The sequence below is a fragment of the Scyliorhinus canicula genome, chromosome 10 (assembly GCF_902713615.1).
Source record: "Scyliorhinus canicula chromosome 10, sScyCan1.1, whole genome shotgun sequence".
Classification (NCBI taxonomy): Eukaryota; Metazoa; Chordata; class Chondrichthyes; order Carcharhiniformes; family Scyliorhinidae; genus Scyliorhinus; species Scyliorhinus canicula.
Window position 1 is genome coordinate 26,154,158 of NC_052155.1, and position 17,137 is coordinate 26,171,294.

Genomic DNA, 17,137 nt, shown 5'->3' on the forward strand with positions numbered 1-17,137 from the left:
TTATGAAAATATCACCTTCGATGATTTTAACCACTCTGCAGACAGCATCAGCAATAACCACCCCAATAATGGCCAGTGCCATTTCTTCCATGGAGTTTAGGCAAGGAGGGGTGACCATCCCCGTGTTAGCTCCTGCTGCCTCGGTTGTGTAGAGAAAATGAAGTGTTTTAGTAAGTGTGGCGCAGTCAGTTTGGGTTATGTGGCTACATTGGTTGACTTGCTGACAGTGTGGCAACCTGAGAGATGCAGCTGTGGACAACAGTACTAACTGTTGTGGGAACAGTGAAGCAGATGGATGTCAGATATGAGGCATGATTGATAGACATTGGTGGTATGTGAGTGATGGAGAGGTGTGATGAATTGAGCTGCATTTGAGGCTATTGGGCATTTGGTAGGGTGCAACATCGGAAGATGCATTTACCGACCCGAACCACTTATGCAATGTCATTGACTGTCTTGTGGAACTTCTTCCAAATCCTCCAAACTTGACACCTGCCAATGACGTCTGCAACTACTTGCTCCCACTGCCTTCTGAATGGTGTTCGGAAGGCCTCCAGGTTGCCTGCAGAAACAAACTACCTATCCTCCTTTCCACCGTCTTCAGAAAGTGTAGCATCCAAAAACCTTGGAATCTGCTCTCTCAATATTTGTGTCATTTTTCAATGTTTCTGAAATCATTCCTGTCCGACTACTGCCACATGCCCCTGTGACATTGCACTTCCCTTCAAGAGGGGCATGCTAGCTTTCGGTCGAGCTAGCCTGTGCTATTCGCCCACTTATTATGCATTCAGCCATACGGCGTGGTTAGTACTGGCTAGATGCTGAAATGATTAAAGTGAGCTGGCAGCATGAAGTTGATCTTTTACCTCCATTATATTCAACGGTTAATTGTGCATCATGATACCCTGGCCTATTCTTGGGAACTATCAAATTGAACCCAAATGAGGGGAAGAGCTCTGAAACATGAATGCGGACTCGATTAATTTGAAGGAGCCATTATGTCAATGCCAGCGATACCAGCATCCTTCAGGTTAATTGTGCATTCTGGTCCTCACATGTCCAGACCTCACAACCCTGGTTTCTGTTGCACTTCACTGTTTGAGAACCTCCTTTCAATTTAATGAGTGCAAGCAAAATAGGAAAGTGGTTTGCCTTATGCATTCCCGCACTGCCCTCCCCGAACAAGCGCCGGAATGTGGCGACTAGGGGCTTTTCACAGTGACTTCATTGAAGCCTACTTGTGACAATAAGCGATTGTTATTATTATTTGTTGCATTATGTCTTGCTGTGGGAGTGTATTTTAAACCTCTGCAGTCCAACTGTTGTTGTGAGCATTTTATTCTTAAGATTGCTTATTATTCCCCAAAATTCGCCTTTGATACATATGGAATATATTATTTTCATGCATGCATAGCTTGTTCTGGATCTGAACATTGTTAAGAACAGTCACATAATTCCATAGGATTTCTTTCAAATGTTCTGGTGACTTTTGGGCACCTAAAGTGAGGAACAACACTTGCATGTTAGGTAAAACAATGTGAAGTAAAACTTAAGTTGATCTAAAAGTAAACCTCAGTAAAACAACTTCCCAAATGCATTATTTTGGCAACATATCTTCCTCGCTAAATATCTTTTGACTGCAATGAGAATGCCAATTAATGTCAAACATGAACCAATTTTGTACGATATTCATAGTTCATGAGGAACTGGCTCTCGATTGCTCAAACCTTCCACCAAGGCCACCGAGCCCCTGACCTCATGACAGCCTTAGTCCGAACATGGACAAAACAGCTCAAGAAGGTAGGTGATAGCCACTGACCTTGATACCAAGGCAGCACTTGATTGTGTATGGCAACAAGGAAACCTGACAACATTAAAATCAATGGGAATCTGGGGAAAAACACAGTCCCCGGACATTGTTGCAGGAGTTCTTCAGGTAAAGTCTGAGCTCAATCATCTTTTGCTGCTTCATTAATGACGTTCCTTCCATTATGAGGTCAAGAAGTGGAAATGTTGAGTACCATTCACAGCTCCTCAGACCCGTGCCAATATGCACAGGACCTGGACAACATTCAGGTTTGGGCTGATAAGTGGCAAGTAACAACTGCGCCAGGCAAAGACCATCTCCAACAAGGGAGAATCTAACCTTTGCCTCTTAACATTCAAAGGCATTACCACTGAATCCCTCGCCATCACCATCCTGGAATTACTACTGACCAAAAAGTGAACTGGACCAACCATATACTGTGGCAACAGGAGCAGATCAGTGGCTATGAACCCTGTAGAATATAACTTAACCCCTGACTCTCCAAAGCCTGTACAATATGGAACAAGTCAAGAATGTGATGGGCTATTCAACACTGGCCTGGGTCAACTGAGCTGCAGCAACACTTAAGAAACTTGACAGGACGAGAAACAAAACAGTTCAACAGTACCCTATCCACCACCTTCAACATTCACTCCCTCCACCATCGACGCACAGTAGCAGCAGCATGCACATATAGAAGGTGCACTGTAGCAATTCACCAAGGCTCTTTCAATTGCACTTTCCAAAGCCACAATTTTTTTTTTAAATTTAGAGTACCCAATTCATTTTTGCAATTAAGGGACAATTTAGCATGGCCAATCCACCTAACCTGCACATTTTTGGGTTGTGGGGGCGAAACCCACGCAAATACGGGGAGAATGTGCAAACTCCACATGGACAGTGACCCAGAGCCAGGATCGAACATGGGACCTCGGCGCCATGAGGCAGCAGGACTAATCCACTGCGCTACTGTGCTGCCCACCAAAGCCACAATTGCTCCCATCTGATCAGACAAGGGCAGCAGGTGCATGGGAATATCTTTAGCTGCAAGTCTCCCTCCAAGCCATAAACGATCTAGACTTGGAACTATAACTCTGTTTATTCACTGTTACAGGATCAATATCCTAGAATGTCCTTCTCAGCAGCACTGTGGCCATTCCTGCACCAGATAGACTGCAGCAGTTCAAGAAGGTTGTTCACCACCATCTTCAGAAGGGCAATTAGGGAGGGGCAATAAATGCTAGTCTTCCCAGCAAAGCCACATCCCCTCAACAAATTAAAAAATAACCTCACCCTGATTTTTAACTATGTTTGAGAAATAATCACAAAACATACTAAGAAACCAACAGGTCAAGAAGCCTGCATCTGACCAGTTTGCCAACAGGTCAAGAAGCCTGCATCTGACCAGTTTGGGCTCGTTTGAAAGTAAGAGTAGAATTCAACGCCCAATGGCAGCCAATGCCTCATTTACTTCATTGATCAGCAATCATAATCTGCCAAAAATAGTCACTCAATCTGCCCCTAAATGTCTTTGAATTACTCAATACTATGATGCAGAATTTGATGCATTCATTTACTTTTGAAGCTGTCAGACATATAGCTACCACTAGTAGCTTAAAATTATTTTAGATTGGAATCATTGAACCTGGTCGAATCCAGATTGGTTTACTTTTATAGCTATTCATTGGCAAAGAAAATTGGTTAACATAGTTCGATAATTGATCAGAATTGGAGGAGATTTAATTCTTCCTCCCAGTTAAGTACATTGGTAAATATTCAAAAATAAATAAAATGATTATACATAACGGTCAGATCTCATTTATCAATGTCAGAAATAATCAAAAGCCAGTGCTGATTTTGATGAAGGCCTAATTTTACATTGATGGCAGAAAATGCTGGAGTAATTGATTTTGAGAGACCATGCCCTTGAGCTTCCCATTCAATTATATTCTGATTTCAACATTATTATTATAAAATGTTATTGAGCGGAGACCAGACACCTTCCAGGAAGAAGAAAAGCAAAATGACTGTCCTAGATCACTCCCACACACCAACAGTTAATAGCACTGCCAGAAAGCTGGCATGAAAATTATCCTCCTGCTGCAAAATATGGTGCGAGGAGAATCAGACAGCAAAAGACATGTCTAATGTAAAGAACATCTAAACAATACCGTTCTTGTTAGTAGCAATATTTACATTGAGAAAGCAGTTAGTACATTTTGTAGTTGTTGATTCACGTGCACAGAATGAAAATGCCAACAGTAAATATGCTAATTATTTGGTTTAAAAGAAGTTTCTGAAGTGATGTGTGGAACGTATGCAAAAGTCAGACTACATTTTCCTAATATCTATACTCAAACCAAAAACTTCTAAAACATGAATTATTGTTGTTAGCAAGTTAAATTTTTTTTGTAATTTTAAGCATAACAATTACCGTCCCCACTAATTTCATCTGTGAATCCAGGCAGCAAGTGAGAAAGAAAAGAGAAACAAGGAAGGGAAAAAAGTGGAAAAATTGCATTATTATCAGAGGCAAGAAACAAAGACAAGAATCAACTTTCACGAACAAAAGGGGCAGAAAATGCAAGCAAATCTAAATTACATGGAATTGCTACAACAAATGAAAACTGAATTAATGGTTGGTTTAAAAACAAATCTTTATAAATTCCATAAAATTAAGTTAATATTTAATTTTCTCATCCTTAACTTTGGGACGAGTCATTAAAGGTATTAATACTGAAAATTAAACCAATTTCGACACTTGGCAGCATCTGTCAACATTAACCACTCCCTCCCTCTTCAAGTACAGCTTGCCCAGATACAGAATAAATCACTACCTTGCCTCCCAATTTATTTAAAAGCAAGATGAACCTTGATGTATCAGAGTATCTAATACTGCTGTTGACCAACTTTCTGCTAAGGTTTCACGTCCATCAGGCTGACAAAACTGAAAACCACTTCACTTGGGACCCAGAAGTCAGCAGAAAGAGGACACTTCCATTCAATTAGTTTGGGCTGGAGTCAGTCCTCGGCGTTTGAACAATTGCAGTGTGATGAGCATGTTGCCCAGATTCCTCAGGGAAATAATATGATGCAGGATAACTTCGCAAGATCTGGGCCCATGTTTGCAGAGTGAAAAGCAAATTGAGCAATATGCCAGGGATTTCTGTTATGCAGTCTGTGACCATCCCAACAGCAGCATTGTAAGCACCTTTGGAGAGGGCCTGGGGAAGGAGCTGGATGGAAGCCAAGTGCTGAATCAGGAATAATCATCAGAGTAACTTTGCAAAGTGCATTAAAATTTTGTCTATAATGTCCTTAAATTCGAGGTGGAGAAATTATTCAGGCATCGTTGAATGCTCTCAGTAGATTACTTATTTAAAAATTGGGCATACCAGTCACCATATCAGCTTAAGCACCAAAGAATATTTTTTAAAAGTACATTAGAATAATTTTAATATTGAAAAGTTCCTTTGTGCATGCTTTGGGTTGAAAAGAATAAGTATTTGCAAAAATACTACGAAGTATCAGTACATCGGTTAAAAAGGTTAGAAAAAAACATGGTGATAAGTCAGTTAGCATTTTATGACATCTTGCTCTACTTTCAACTTAAAATGGAAAGAGGCATTAAATACAGATTTTTAATTTCATATTTTCAATAAAGATCAGAAATCATATATAAAGTATATATAAAGCATATATATATATACATATATATGTGTGTGTGGTATAAAACTCTCAAATTCCCTTCAAGAAATATCAATTATAAATCTGAGAGTAGAGCAATTTCTAGTTGAAAAAGCAGAGTGAATTTCAGATATTGTATTATCGGGCAAGCAAATTATAGTAAGTACATTTGGAAGTTAGACTAAATCAAAATACTGCGGATGCAGGAAATCTGAAATAAAAGCAGAAAATACTGGAAATACTCAGCAGGTCTGTCAGCATCGGAGGAGGGAAAAACAAGTTAATGTTTCAGGTCAATGCCCTTCATCAGAATTGGAAATAATTAGTGATGTAACAGGCTTCAAGCAAGTACTGAGGCTGGCAAAGGAAAAGGGAATAAAAGGGAGGTTGGAAATACAGTGGAAGGCAGGAATGATGAAATGGCAAAAGGGATGGCAGTGAAAGGCAGAAGCTGATGATAAAGGATCAAGTAAAGGACCAAAGGATAGGTCTAGAGGCAACGTAAATGGGACAAGCAGAATCATTATCAACAGCTGCTATCTGAAAAACACAGAAGTAAAAAACAAAAAGAAAATGGGGACAGACGTTATGATCTGAAATTGTTAAACTCAACATTGAGTCTAGAGGACTTTAAAGTACTGAAAGCTGAACCAACTCCAATTTTCTCCCTGTCAACAGTGTGTCTATTTGCAATCCTGGTGTCACATTAGATATGTTTCCAGACCCCATATTCATGTTATCACAAAAACTACCTATTTTCACCTTAAGCACATCACCCCAACTTCACCCTGTATCAGCTCATATGCTGCTGAAACCCTGATTCCAACCTTCATTACCTCCAGACTTGACTATTCTAATACATTTCCGGCTGGTCTCCCAAATTCTATTTTCCATAAGCTTGAGGTTACCAAAACTCTATGGCCATATCTTATCCCACACCAAGCTCCATTCCTCTATTACCATGTGTTTGCTGACCTACAGTGTAATTTTAAAATTCTCATCCTTGTTTCCAAATCCCGATATGGTCCAGCCCCTCTGCCTCTGTAATCTCCGCCTGCCGCACAACATTCCAAGATATTTGCACCCCTCTAATTCTGGCCTCTTGTGCATCCGTGATTTTAATCGCTCTACCACTGGTGGCTGTGTCCAAGTCCCAGGTTCCGGAATACCCACCCTACACCTCTCTACCTCACTTTCCTCCTTTAAGACAGTCAACACTTACCCCTCTGACCAAGCATTTGCTCAACTGACCCAGTAGCACCATAAGGCCTTGGGGTATCTTATATTTATATACTGCCTTTAACATTCCTGACATTGCTGTTCCTCTAGTTCATGTTGAGTTTCATTGTAACAGTATAGGAGGCTGAGGATAGAGAGAGATCATGGTGAGAGTGGAATGGTAAATTAAAATAAATGTTGGCCGGTAGGAAGCTCAGGGTTATACTTGCACTGATTGGAGGTGCTCCACAAAGTAGTTACTCAATCAGAGTTAGATCTCATTGTTTGCAGAGTTGTAAATATATTGCTGTTTCTTCTGAATGAGTTTTTGGGGTCTTGGAAGGTGAGAAGGGACAAAATTAACATTTCATCTCCATGCCATTGATCTCCAATATTAACTCAGTTTCCATGGGCAGACTGGTGGCGCAGTGGGTAGCACGGCAGCCTCACCGCGCCGAGGTCCCAGGTTCGATCCCAGCTCTGGGTCACTATCCGTGTGGAGTTTGCACATCCTCCCCGTGTCTGTGTGGGTTTTGCCCCCCATAATCCAAAGATGGGCAGAGTAGGTGGATTGGCCACGCTAAATTGCTCCTTAATTGGAAAAATGAATTGGGTACTCTAAATTTATAAAAAAAACCTCTGTTTGTTTCCATTTCCACAGATGCTGTTTGACTCGCAGAGCATTTTCAGAATTTGTTATTGGAATATTATGTTACTGTTGATATTATTGCATGTTGCACTACCAGGTCATCAACAAAACACATGTTACTTGAAGGTGACTTAACATTCTTGAATACGGTGGTCATATAATTTACTTTGCCATCTCTCTTGCAAGAAGACGTATTTGTTTTCGATTTTAAGATTTCTCCTTACTATTTGTCAGTAACTGCCAACAGTAAAGTTTGTTTTTTGGAAATTAGGTATGAGCTGAATGGCCTCTTTCTGCACACCAACTGTTCCATGGTTCTAACTGTTTGGACCATTCATCTCCAGGAAAAAAATTATGTCCATTTATATAAATCACCTTTAAATACAAAGATGAGCATTCAATTTTATTGGATAAATAGCTCCGGTTGATCGACAGGTTATACGGTACATATGCCAAATGATAATTTGCATAAACACTACAAACAGAAGTGCTGTTTAAAGACTAGTGCAAACTCAACCACAAAGCTGAGGTGTTAGACTGAAGACTACAATTAAATTCATCAAGGCAATGCTCTAGATTTTGCATGAAGTCAAACAGCAATCCAGTACCCTTGGGTGTATGATGAGAGCAGAGGATGAAGGGAAGAAAGCGTCTGGATTTTTTAACTCTGGGCTGCCAATGATTCATTCCTTCAGTGTTGACAAGAATAAAGGAAAGATTGGAGATCATGATGAAATACAAAATAGTTTAAAGTTGGAAATTTAATGAACACAGAAACCTTAAACTTTTATGAAACGCTAAAGTTTTCAAATGCCATGAAGAGCTGCTTCAAAGGCACTAAGCAACAAAAGAACATAATTACTTCTATGTCCTTTAGCTTGAGATGTGCATTTTCACTTCAACAGTGATGTATTTTACCTGTAAGCAGTCACCCATTGTTGCGAACAACTGTATAAAAAGTTGTTTCTTCACATTGCTGAAATAACGCATGCTGTTTTGTGTCTCTTTAGCCTGCACTCATCAGCACAGACACAAAAGGGATGCTGAATCTCATGCATAAATATAAATTCCCCCCTTTGGAATTTGGTTTTCTTGCATTTGTCCTGATGAGTGCAAGATAAAGTTTGACAGCATGACACTTTCTTCAGAAATACTTCAGTTCTGCACTATCGTTCGACTATTTCTTTACTCATTACCTCAGAGTCACTTCAATAAAATACATTCCAACATTTTTTTTCTTCAATTTTCCATTTCTGCATTTTGCAGCTTGAAATTTTGCTTTCTCTTTTCCAGTTTCAAGTGGATTTTCTCAAGAAAACACAATATGCATGATGTACCATCAATTGGACTCGAGACACGATTAAGATCCAAACTGTGGCTTTAATCAGCTAGTTGTTAGCCCGGTGGTCGACTACAGAGAAAGGCCGACCGCCAGGAACTCTGGGTACTTATACCCCACCTCGGAGGCAGGGTCTACTTGCCTCTCGACCATTTGGTGAGGAGTCCCAGCCAATCGGACGAGAGGCGCATGACCAGCCAGAGCCAATAGGAAACCCATGCTCTGCACCAATGGCAGTGCTCACATTCATACCACCACAATGCATATTAATCCTTTCCTATCTCTGTCCATTTATGTTCATTGCCCTTTTCTCCTCTTTCCCAGTCTCTGCAATAATAATTTTCCCTAGGACAGGAACTCACAAAATTCAAGCTCATAGCATTAGGGCTAATATATTAGCATGGACTGAGGAATGGTTCAGGGAGAGAATAAAGTAGGAATAAATAGGTCATTTTTGGGCTCGCAGGCTGTAACACATGGGGTACTGTCAGGATCAGTGCCGGGGCCTCAGTTATTTCTAATCTATTTGAATTGCTTCAATGAGCATATCCAAACTGGCTGGCAATATAAAGCTTGATAAGAAGTAAACTGCGAGAAGGATGCAAAGTAGTTGTAAAGAGAGGTCAGAGAATCCCCGGGCGCGGCACAAATCCCACCCCGCCGCCGGCTGCCGTATTCTCCGGTGCTGGTTTTTGATTGGGGGGGGGGGGGGGTTCCATGCAACGCCGGTCGGGGGTCGATGGCAGCGCCCCCCCCCCCCCCCCCGGGCAATTCTCTGGGCCCCGATGGGCTGAGCGGCCGTCCGTTTCTGGCCAGCCGCGCTGGCGTGGATTAAACATGGCCCCACACGGCGGGACCTGGCAGGTAGGTCAGCTGGGGCGGTCCTCGGGGGTGGGGGGGGGGGGGGGGCGAGGGGATCCGACCCCGGGGGGGTGTGGAGTGGGGGGGCCACGGTGGCCTGGCCTGCAATCGGGGCCCACCGATCTGTGGGCGGGCCTAAGCCTTGGGGACACTCCTTCGTTCCATGCCGGCCCCTGTAGGGCTCCGTCAGGGCCGGTGCGGAGAAACGCGCCCCAGGGCATGCGGCAGAACACGCCGACGGTTCCGCACATGCGCGGGATCACACCGGCCCTTTTGTGCATGCGCTGACTCTTGCAGTCCCTGGCGCCAACCCCTCCGGCATCCATCGTGGAGAAGTGTGGAGAATTCCGCCCTCTCAGGGGCTGTTGACGCCAGAGTGGTTCGCGCCGGTTTTCCCGCCGGGAAGGGGACTTAGTCCCCGGAAAGGAGAATCCCGCCCAGGGATTTCGGAAGGAAGTTGAGAAGTCGGACCTCAAAGATAGTGATCTCAGGATTACTGCCAGTGCCATGTGCTAGTAAAAATAGCAGAATATATTGGATTAATATGTGGTCGAAGAGAGAATGTGATGTAGAGGGTTTCAGATTATTGGGCATTGGGACCGGTTCTGGGGGAGGTGGGACTAGTACAAACTGGATGGGTTACACCTGGGCAGGATCAGGACTGGTGTCCTGGTGTGTTATTGCTGGAGTCGTTGGGGAGGTGGGATGGTGGGATCATTGGATGGTGGGACTGACCTATGAGGAGAAATTGAATTGGTTAGGATTGTATTCGCTGGAGTTCATGAGAATCTTATAGAAACATATAAAATTCGAACAGGCTTAGACAGGGTAGATGCACAAAGGATGTTCCCTATGGTGGGTGTGTCCAGAACCAGGGTTCAGAGACTGAGGATACAAGATAGACCATTTAGGATAGAGCTGAGGAGAGCTTTCTTCACCAAGAGAGTGGTCAGTCTGTGGAATTTGTTACCACAGGAAGTAGTTGAGCCCAAAACATTGTGGGCGGGATTCTCTCAGCCCGGGGCTGGGCCAGAGAATCCCCGTGACCGGGCCACGCCGCCAGCACACGATTCCCCGCTGAACGGAGAATCGGCGCCAATGGCGCCGGTGTGTTTGGCGTGGCGCCGGTTGTGGGCCGCTCTATGCGGCCAGCCCGCCGATTCTCGGGCCGGGATGGGCCGAGTGGCCGTTGTGGAAACGCTGAGTCCCATCGTCGCCGTTCTAACCTGCTTTCAGCCGGCCGGAATGCAGCATGGAAGGGTTGGGTGGCAGCCTGTGGGAGGTGGGGGGGGATCCCGGGGGGAGCCTCCGATGTGGCCTGGCCCGCGATCGGGGCCCACCGATCGGCAGGCCAGCCTCTCAGGCTGGGGGCCTCCTTTCCTATGCGCCGTCCTGTAGTCCTGCGCCATGTTGCATCGGGGCCGGCATGTCGAAGGAGGCTACTGCGCATGTGCGCGTTGGAGCCGGCGTCACTGTGCATGCGTGGATCCCGCAGCGCCCAGTTTGTGCTGGGGTCGGCAGCTGGAGGGGCTCAAACCGCGTATAGGGGCCAGAATTAGTCCTGGCAGCGGCTCGTTCACGCCGTCATAAAACGCGATGGCGTGGACACTCTGCCGTGGGATGAGAGAATCCCACCCTGTATGTCTTCAAGAAGCAGTTAGATATAGCACTTGGGGAGAAAGGGATAAAAGGATATGGGGCTGGCGAAGCAGAATTAGGCTATTGAGTTGGATGATCAATCATAATTATAATGAATGGCAGAGCAGGCTCAAAGGTGTGAATGGCCTCCTCCTGCTCCAATTTTCTATGTTTCCTATTTTCTATGATGAGATATTTTTTCAAAGAGTTCTGAATCTTTCAAATTCATGACCACTGAGAGCTGTGGATGTGAGTTTTTGAGTATATTCAGGTATGAAATTGGCAGAGATTTGGATAATAAGGAAATGGGGGTAGTTTGGGAAAGGTGGGCGATAGACGGGAAGTGGTGGCACGGTGGTATTAGTACTGGATTGATAGACCAGATGACCCAGAGTAGTGCTCTGGGGACCTTGGTTCATATCCTGGGTTTGAATTCAATTTTTTAAAAATCTGGCATGAGAATTAGAAGGGGATTATACTGCATGGGAAGAGTGTGCTGATTGTTTGGCAAGTGGACTGTGATTGGTCGAGATGTTGCCATGGACAATGCACCAGGGAACAGTTAACTGCAAAACCATTGTTCAAATTCAAACCAGTCTGTTGCTCCCTTTACAACAGATATTCTTGCACACTGTGCTGGTGAGTGCAAGAGGAAAAGCTTTGATAGCACATCTCTTTTTTTTGGAATACTGGTATGGATTAAGAATTGGTTAACAGGGAAAAAAACAGAGTAGGAAAATTCTTTGGGATAGTAGATGGTTACCAGTGAGATACCACAAGTATCAGTGCTGGGGCCACAGCTGTTCATAATCTATATATAAATAATTTGGATAAGAACAAAATGTAATATTTCCAAATTTGCTGATGACAGAACTAGGTGGAGATGTAGCTTGTGAGGAGGATGCAAGGAGGCTTCAAAGGGACTTGGACAGGCTAAGTGAATGGGCAAGAACATGGCAGATGAATATGATGTGAAGTATGAAATTATTCACTTTGGTAGCTGTCACTGACTTCAAGAAGCAAAGTACCGTACACACCCCTGTCTGCATCAATGGTGCCAAGGTGGAGATGGTTGACAGCTTCAAATTCCAGGTGTGCATATCACAACAATCTGTCCTGGTCCACCCACGTCAATGCGAAGACCAAGAAAGCACAACAGCGCCTATACTTCCTCAGGAAACCAAGGAAATTCCGCATGTCCACATTGACTCTTGACAATTTGTACAGATGCACCACAGAAAGCATCCTATCTGGCTGCATCACATCCTGGTATTGCAACTGTTTGGCCTAAGACCGTAAGAAACTCAAGAGAGTGATGAACACAGCCCAGTCCATCACACAAACCCACCTACTATCCATTGACTCTGCCTACACCCCCCACTGTCTTGGGAAAGTGGGCAGATAATCAAAGATCCCCTCCCACCCGAGTCATTCTCTTTTCCAACTTCTTCCATCGGGCTGGAAATAAAAAAGTCTGAGAACACGCACTAACAGATTCAAAAACGTCTTCCCCGCTGTTATCAAACTCATGAATGACCCTCTTATGCACTGAGCTGATCTCTCCACTCATCTTCTCTACTGTGTAGCACTACACTCTGTATGCTTCACCAGATGTCTACGTCCGTGCATTTACATTGTGTATTTATTGTATGTCCTAGGTTTTTCATGTATGGAACGATCTGCCTGGACTGTTCGCAGAACAATACCTTTTCACTGTACCTCGGTACACATGACAATAAAACTAAATCTAACACAAAGGCAGAGTATTCTTTAATTTGAGAGGGGTTGGGAAGTGTTGATGTCCAAAGGGACTTGGGTGTCCTTGTTCATGAATCACTGAAAGCTATCATGAAGGTGCAGCTGTCAATTAGGAAGGCAAATGATACATTGGCCATCATCGCAAGGGGATTTGAGTCAAGTTGTCTTGCTGCAATTGCATCATCTTGGTGACACTGCACCTGGAGCATTGCGTACAGTTTTGGTCTCCTTATCTAAGGAAGGATATACCTGCCATAGAGCAATTGCAATGGAGATTCAACAGACTAATCCCTGGGATTGTGGGACTGCTTCGAGGGGAAACTGAGCAAACTGTGCCTGTATTCTCTATAGTTTAGAAGAATGAGAGGTGATCGCCTTGAAAATTACAAAATACTTACAGGAGATGGCAGGATAAATGTGGATAGGATGTTTCTCCTGAGCGGTGATCTAGAAACAGAGGACACAGTCTCAAAATAAGGCCAAGGCCATTTAAGACTGAGAGGAGGATGATATTCTTCACTGAGGAGAGTGAAGCTTTGGATTTCTCAACCTGAGAGAGCTGTGGAAACTTCTGATATGAATTGCAACAAGGGATATGAGGATAGCAAGGGAAAGTGGCATTGAAATAGATGGTCAGCCATGGCCTAATTGAATAGCAGTGCAGGCTCAATGGGCCAAATGGCCGACCTTTATCCCTATGCTCCCTTCATGCTCTCTCCAAGCTCACCTTATCCACTTTCTGCCCTTTCAACCCTCTTTCCACTAAATACCAACCACTCAATTTCCCTTCCAGCCTCTCACATTGATTGACATTCTCTCTCTCTCCAGCTTCTGTCCTTATCTCCTTCGTGGGCAGCACGGTAGCATTGTGGATAGCACAATGGCTTCACAGCTCCAGGGTCCCAGGTTCGATTCCGGCTTGGGTCACTGTCTGTGCGGAGTCTGCACATCCTCCCAGTGTGTGCGTGGGTTTCCTCTGGGTGCTCCGGTTTCCTCCCACAGTCCAAAGATGTGCAGGTTAGGTGGATTGGCCATGATAAATTGCCCTTAGTGTCCAAAATTGCGCTTAGTGTTGGGTGGGGTTGCTGGGCCATGGGGGTAGGGTGGAGGTGTTGACCTTGGGTAGGGTGCTCTTTCCAAGAGCCGGTGCAGACTCGATGGGCCGAATGGCCTCCTTCTACACTGTAAATTCTATGATATCTATGAAATCACCCCTCTCCTCAAAAAATAACACTTGATCCTTCCTGCTTGACAAATTACCGCAGTGTTGACATCTCCCAAGTTCATACTTCTTTTTTTACCGGAACTCCATGGGCGGGAGTCGGAGAATCGCTGCCGTCCGCCGAATACTCCGGCGATTCTCCGGCCCACGATGGGCCGGAGTCCCGCTGGATCTTTGCCAGTCCCGCCGGCGTAGATCAGACTAGGTCCCTTACCAGCGGGACCTGGTGGCGTGGGGGTGCCCCGACGGTGGCCAGACCCGCGATCGGGGCCCACCGATCCGGGCGGGCCTGTGCCGTGGTGGTACTCTTTTCCTACGTGTCAGCCTCCGCGATGGCCGACGCGTAGATGAACCCCCCCCATCGCGCATGCGCGGGGATGACGTCAGCAGCCGCTGCGCTCCCGCGCATGCGCAAACTCGCACCAGCCGGCGGAGTTCCTTTGGCACCGGCTGGCGTGGCGCCAAAGGCCTTCCATGCCAGCCAGTGGGGCGCAAACCACTCCGGCGCCGGCCTAGCCCCTGAAGGTGCGGAGGATTCCGCACCTTCGGGGCGGACCAACGTCGGAGTGGTTCACGCCACTTCGTCTCGCCGGGTACGGGAGAATCCCGCCCCATGTTTGACTCCCTCCAATCAGCTCTCTTCCCCTGACGCAGTACTGAAACACCTCTTATCAAAGTAACAAACTAAATTATATTAAATAATATCGATGGGTTGGTAGAGAGGGCGATAAAGTGGCAGATGGAATTTACCACAGAGAAGGGTGAGGTCATACATTTAGGGAGGTCAAGCAGTTATAGGCAGTACACAATAAATGGGAATATACTTAGAAGAGGAGATGAAATGAGAAATCTTGGCATACAAGTACACAGGTTCCTAAAGGCTCTCCTTCATTGGCAGAGGTATAGAATATACAAGTAAGAATATAATGCTGGAGTTGTATAAAACCCTGGCGAGGCCACGACTGGAGTATTGTGTGCAATTCTGGTCACCAAATTACAGGAAGAACATAATTGCTCTGGAGAGAGTGCAGAAGAGGTTTATAAGAATGCTACCAGGGCTAGAAACGTATGGCTATGAGGAGAGATTGGATAGGGTGGGGTTATTTTACTTGGAACAAAGAAGGCTGAGGGGTGACTTAATTGAGGTGTACAAAATTATGAGCTGAAGAATTCCCCCCTCCAGCTCACTTTCCTTGACGGCACTTCTTAAAACCTACTTGCACCAAACCTACTTGTTCGAATATCACCTTGTGTGGCTTGGTATCACACACAAATACAGAATATGCCTCTATCAATCAATAAAACATACAAGACACTTAAAAAATGCTACTTAAATAGAAGCTGTCGTTATTAGTGTTGTCAATCAAAATAAAGAACGAATGAATACTTCTTAAAAAAAAACGATTCATATTAGTTTTTTCTCTCTCATTCTCCCTCCTTCCTTAAGATTCACAAGCTGGGCAGCACGGTGGCCTAGTGGTTAGCACAACCGCCTCACGGCGCTGAGGTCCCAGGTTCGATCCCGGCTCTGGGTCACTGTCCGTGTGGAGTTTGCACATTCTCCCCGTGTCTGCGTGGGTTTCGCCCCCACAACCCAAAAATGTGCAGAGTAGGTGGATTGGCCACGCTAAATTGCCCCTTAATTGGAAAAAATAATTGGGTAATCTAAATTTAAAAAAAAAAGATTCACAAGCTTTCCTGATGGCTTTTGGAGGGTGGGCGTAGAAAGTTGGAAGATGAAGATAGGAGGATTGAGATTGCAAGGGCTAGGGGCTGGGTGAAGCCGAAGGGTTCCTTGAGGGAACCTGCTGGGGTGAGGGTGTGGGATGCATTCCTACTCCTCTTGGACCATAAAGAATGCACAGAGCTGCTGCTGACTCTATTTCACTGTCAAGTTTCTAAATCCACCAGGGAAACCTGCGCAGCACAAGTTAATTTCAAATCAGGCTCCCAATTGTATGGTTGGGGATTCTAACCAGTTGATAAAAGTGCTCAGTTTGCCTGCAGCTGGCACTCAAGACATCACAATAAACGTGTGCAAATGGTGGCAGAAGCCTGCACATAAGGGTCAGATTACACACATTAAATTCCCGTCTCCTCTTTAAACATCCCTCTGCCCTCTGGGTCAGCAGCAGCTCTGTGCATTCTTTATGGTCCAAGAGGAGTAGGAATGCATCCCACACCCTCACCCCAGCAGGTTCCCTCAAGGAACCCTTCGGCTTCACCCAGCCCCTAGCCCTTGCAATCTCAATCCTCCTATCTTCATCTTCCAACTTTCTACGCCCACCCTCCAAAAGCCATCAGGAAAGCTTGTGAATCTTAAGGAAGGAGGAAGAATGAGAGAGAAAAAACTAATATGAATCGTTTTTTTTTAAAGAAGTATTCGGTAGCCTCACGGTAGCATGGTGGTTAGCATCAATGCTTCACAGCTCCAGGGTCCCAGGTTCGATTCCCGGCTGGGTCACTGTCTGTGTGGAGTCTGCACATCCTCCCCGTGTGTGCGTGGGTTTCCTCCGGGTGCTCCGGTTTCCTCCCACAGTCCAAAGATGTGCGGGTTAGGTGGATTGGCCATGCTAAATTGCCCGTAGTGTAAGGTTAATGGGGGGATTGTTGGGTTATGGGTATACGGGTTACGTGGGTTTAAGTAGGGTGATCATTGTTCGGCACAACATCGAGGGCCGAAGGGCCTGTTCTGTGCTGTACTGTTCTATGTTCTATGTTCTATTCGTTCTTTATTTTGATTGACAACACTAATAACGACAGCTTCTATTTAAGTAGCATTTTTTAAGTGTCTTGTATGTTTTATTGATTGATAGAGGCATATTCTGTATTTGTGTGGTTCGGTTAAATTCTTTGAAATTTTCATTAATTATTTTCCCTTTAAAAAAAAATGTTTTTTTTTGCATTTTATTGTGATCACATTGCAAAAAATAGACAACTGAATAAAAAAATACAAAT

At 44.7% G+C, this 17,137-nt stretch overlaps 1 protein-coding gene across 11 annotated transcripts in view; it reads right to left on the minus strand.

Moving 5' to 3' along the window:
- LOC119972287 (focal adhesion kinase 1) overlaps window positions 1-17,137 on the minus strand; it is a 585,346-nt gene that overhangs the window by 260,632 nt on the left and 307,577 nt on the right. For 7 of the 11 annotated variants that reach the window (XM_038808746.1, XM_038808741.1, XM_038808740.1 and 4 more), the window contains one exon: window positions 4,242-4,259. The exons of the other annotated variants lie outside the window; for them this stretch is intronic. In XM_038808746.1, coding sequence (XP_038664674.1) covers window positions 4,242-4,259 — 18 coding nt within the window. The remainder of the gene's footprint in view (window positions 1-4,241; window positions 4,260-17,137) is intronic. 11 annotated transcript variants of the gene reach the window in all.